This window comes from Buceros rhinoceros, unplaced genomic scaffold (assembly GCF_000710305.1).
Source record: "Buceros rhinoceros silvestris isolate BGI_N320 unplaced genomic scaffold, ASM71030v1 scaffold20361, whole genome shotgun sequence".
Taxonomy (NCBI): Eukaryota; Metazoa; Chordata; class Aves; order Bucerotiformes; family Bucerotidae; genus Buceros; species Buceros rhinoceros.
The window spans coordinates 51,550-55,146 of NW_010393990.1; the positions used below are offsets into that span (position 1 = coordinate 51,550).

Below are 3,597 nucleotides of genomic sequence, written 5' to 3' on the forward strand. Positions count from 1 at the left end.
TGGGAATGTTTAGTCTGGAGGAGGCTCAGGGGAGACCTTATTGCTCTCTACAACTACCTGAAAGGAGGTTGTGGGGAGGTGGGGGTCGGTCTCTTTACCCATGTTATGAATGACAGGATGAGAAGGAATGGCCTTAAGTTGTGCCAGGGGAAATCTAGGTTAGATATCAGGAAAAACTTATTTACACAGAGGGTCATTAATCATTGGAACAGGTTGCCCAGGGAGGCTGTGGAGTCCCCATCCCTGGAAGTGTTTAAAAGCCATGTGGGTGTGGTGTTGAGGGACATGGTTTAGAGACCCTGGCAGTGCAGGGTGGACGGCTGGGCTCGATGATCTTAAAGGTCTCTGACAACCAGATGATTCTGCAGGCCAGTCCTGATGCCTGCAGTCCTGTGCATAAAGCTGCTCACACTCATGGGAATGCTCATGTGAGTTAGAAACTCCTGTGGGAAGGGTCTGCAGGATTGAGTCCCTGGATCGTTGAACTCCTTTGCAAGAAAGCATGCAAGAAAAGCAGACGGGTTCCTTTTCTCTAAGGCTACATCAATACAATTCAAAGGGAGAAAGGGACAGGTGCTCAGTTTCAGCACCTCAAGCATTTTGAGTTCTGATCCCCAAATTAAAGTCTCTGCTCTTCTTTGGGCTACTGTGGCCAGGCCTGGAAAAGTCTGTTGGACGCAGTTTGTCATCAGGAGGCCTTGGTTCACCATTACAGCACGGAGGGGCTCTGTTTTATGGTGTGACGGCTGCTTCCTAGGCAGGAATTGGGAAGAATGTGTTTGGACATCAGCAGAAGTTATTCTGGAAACACTCTCGAGCAATTGCAGTTTAAATAATAACTTGCTCTTTGAGGCAAAAAAAAAAAAGATTACATGAAATAAATATCAAAGAATCAATGTTCCTGCAGAAAAATAATGTATTCTTGCCTACGAAGCATCCATTGTAAATTACTGCCCTTTAGGTTATGTCAGATATTTAAATGAACCCTTTAGAGCTAAAATACAGTACTCTGAAATGAGGTTAGGAGAGTTTAAAAAGGACTCATGGGAAGTGTGCACCATGCTCTCTATAAAACAGATTTCCCACCTGGGCAGCCTAGAAGCGTGAGGCCTCAATAGACATAGAGCCGATCTGAAATGGCAGCAGGCATGTGCGTCATGATCTGCATGCGCAGCCACCAGTAGTAATCCATGGGGTGGTAGCGGGTGTAGGGGGTCGTGGAGATCAGAGCGTGGGTGACGCTTTCGATGACCGGCGAGGTGTCCGTCGATCCGCTGTTGCAGTACGTCTCCATCTTGCTGACCTGCTCGTCAAAGTACTTCCTGCCATAGTCTTTGCGCACTATCTCAGGGAGCTCGTCCCACATTTTGTCAGCTATGGCTTTGATTCGCTCGGGGCTGTAGAGGTTGGTGGCAGCAATGAAGTTGCCAGGTTCCACGATGCTGACCATCACCCCCTGGGGCTGCATTTCGTACCGCAGGCAGTCAGAGAAGGCCTCCACGCCGAACTTGGTGATGCAGTACGGTGACCGGGCAGGACTGCCCATCCGACCCATCATGCTGCTGATGTTCACCACACGACCTAGGCAGAAGCCAGGCAAAGCACAGCTGAGCTGTGGTCCTTGATCCAGAGCAGACACCTGGCACACCGCCCAACAGATTCCTGAACATGCCTCCATCCACCCACTACACATCCGTACGGGCTGCCTGGCAGACCTGCTCCTGGCTCTATCTGAGCATTGCTGTCCTAAGCAATGGCCTTCAGGAGGGAGAACAAGCCCATTGCTTGTGTTCCCTGGCTCATTACACCCAAGGGAAGAAGCAGGTGATGACACACAAACCTCAGTGCTACGGGAAACACAGAAGAGGATGGTCAGAGTCTCATGGCAGGACACAGGACTGCTCAGCAGCAATCAGGGCTGAGCCCAGCCAAGAGGCAGCAGCAGCAGCAAAGAAAGCCTCTGGCACCAAGGCTTATTTGCAAGTCAAAGGCACATAATCCAGGAGCCAAGTGATGTCTTGTAGAGTCTGTCTCTTAAAGCCAATGGATTGCACTGCAATCCACTGCACTCTTTTCCATGTGATGGCTGGACTATGGCTCCAGAGACAGAGCTGGGGGCCTTCGCCTCTCCAGAAGCCATCCATTTTGGCTGAGGAGAATCCTGGAAGGAGACCCTGGATGCTGCAGTCTAATCGGAGGCTGCAGTTCCTCTACGCTTCCTATCACTGCTCATTGCTGAGTTGCATTAGAAAGAGAAACTCTGACCACAGGAGTGGATACCCTTCCATGGTGGAAGAAATGCTGCCTGGGCCATGCAGAGTCTGTGTCTGCACCACACGACATCATTGTTGATGTCTGTGGATGCCTCAACGGTAAAAACTAATCTCATTTAGTCAGGTAGTTGGCCAGAGTACAGGAAAGCTTTTGCCCCTTTATGCTGAGACCCATGCAAGTGGCAGGTTCGTGTTCCTTTGCCGTACAAAGCCCACCCCTCACACACCACAAGTTCCCAAAGTAACACAGCGCACAGCTGACAACCTTCTGCAAGAAGCACAGCACAGCACACTGCTGCTGCTGCCCACCCTGCCAGCGCTGGCACAGCTGGGTTTTGCATGGAGGGGAGGACTGCTCCTGGCACTGGAATTTATGGTGAGCTGCAGCTTCTGAACAGGTAAAAGAAGGTATGACAGATTAGGTCTGGCGTGGGATGTGGCAGGAGAAGGCAGCACAGATGGGAAAGAGAAATAATAACTGAGTTTCAGCACTGCTGCCTTGCAGTGTAACAAAGAGCAGTTGGGAAATCTGTGTAAGCTGTGGGTGGCATTCTGTCTGTAAAGGTATGAAGGTGGCCACTGGTGCAGAGAGAATCGTAATAGACCTCTTGCCCTCTAACACAGCAAGACATGGGGCAGGATGAGGGACCTGCTCCAGGGAGTGTCAGTCAGGAGGAGATCACTCACCCTTCGACCTCCGGATGAGTGGGAGGAAAGCCTTGGTGGTTCTCACAGTCCCCCACAGGTTCACTTCAGCTACCTCCATGTAGGTGTCCATGCTGGTGAACTCGACTTCCCCAAATGTGGAGATACCAGCATTGTTAACCAGCCCCCAGAGCCCTAGAAGACAAAATCAAGCAAAAGCTTTCCTTCTGTGAGACTAATAACAGCAGCTTGGAAAAGACCTTGCTTATTATTGAACCGCATGACAGAGCATTTCATTACAACTTGCAATGATGGAAGCCAGACGGAAAAGAGTCCAAAGCAAACTTCAGTCTCCTGAGCAAACATCACCACAAACAGGACCTGCTTGCACTGCCCAACGCTGCAGCCACAACGGACCATGAATATGGCTTCCTAGGAAGTTCTCAACCAGCAAACAGAGAGCTTCAGCCTCGTCTAAGCTGTTCTTCTTGCCACTCTCTTTTTATCCATAGTGATTTTTTAAAAGAAGCAAAATATAGTCTCTAAATGCAAATAAGAACAGGAAAGACTTGTAAGAAACAAAAGCATAATTCTTTCACAGTAAAATCCCTTGTGTCACCATAAGAACGAGAATGTCTGCAATGCTGGGAAGGGGGATGTAGGCATGGATGGACAGGGG

The 3,597-nt window shown here is 49.7% G+C and overlaps 1 protein-coding gene across 1 annotated transcript; it reads right to left on the minus strand.

The window, feature by feature from the left end:
- Positions 1-877: 877 nt before the first annotated feature.
- LOC104501315 (D-beta-hydroxybutyrate dehydrogenase, mitochondrial) lies at positions 878-3,113 on the minus strand (the record flags this gene model as incomplete). The annotated part of the gene is made up of 2 exons (XM_010145107.1): positions 878-1,581; positions 2,961-3,113. Coding segments are annotated over 2 exons (623 nt in total), but the record flags the coding sequence as incomplete, so codon positions are not given.
- Between the last annotated feature and the right edge of the window lie 484 nt (positions 3,114-3,597).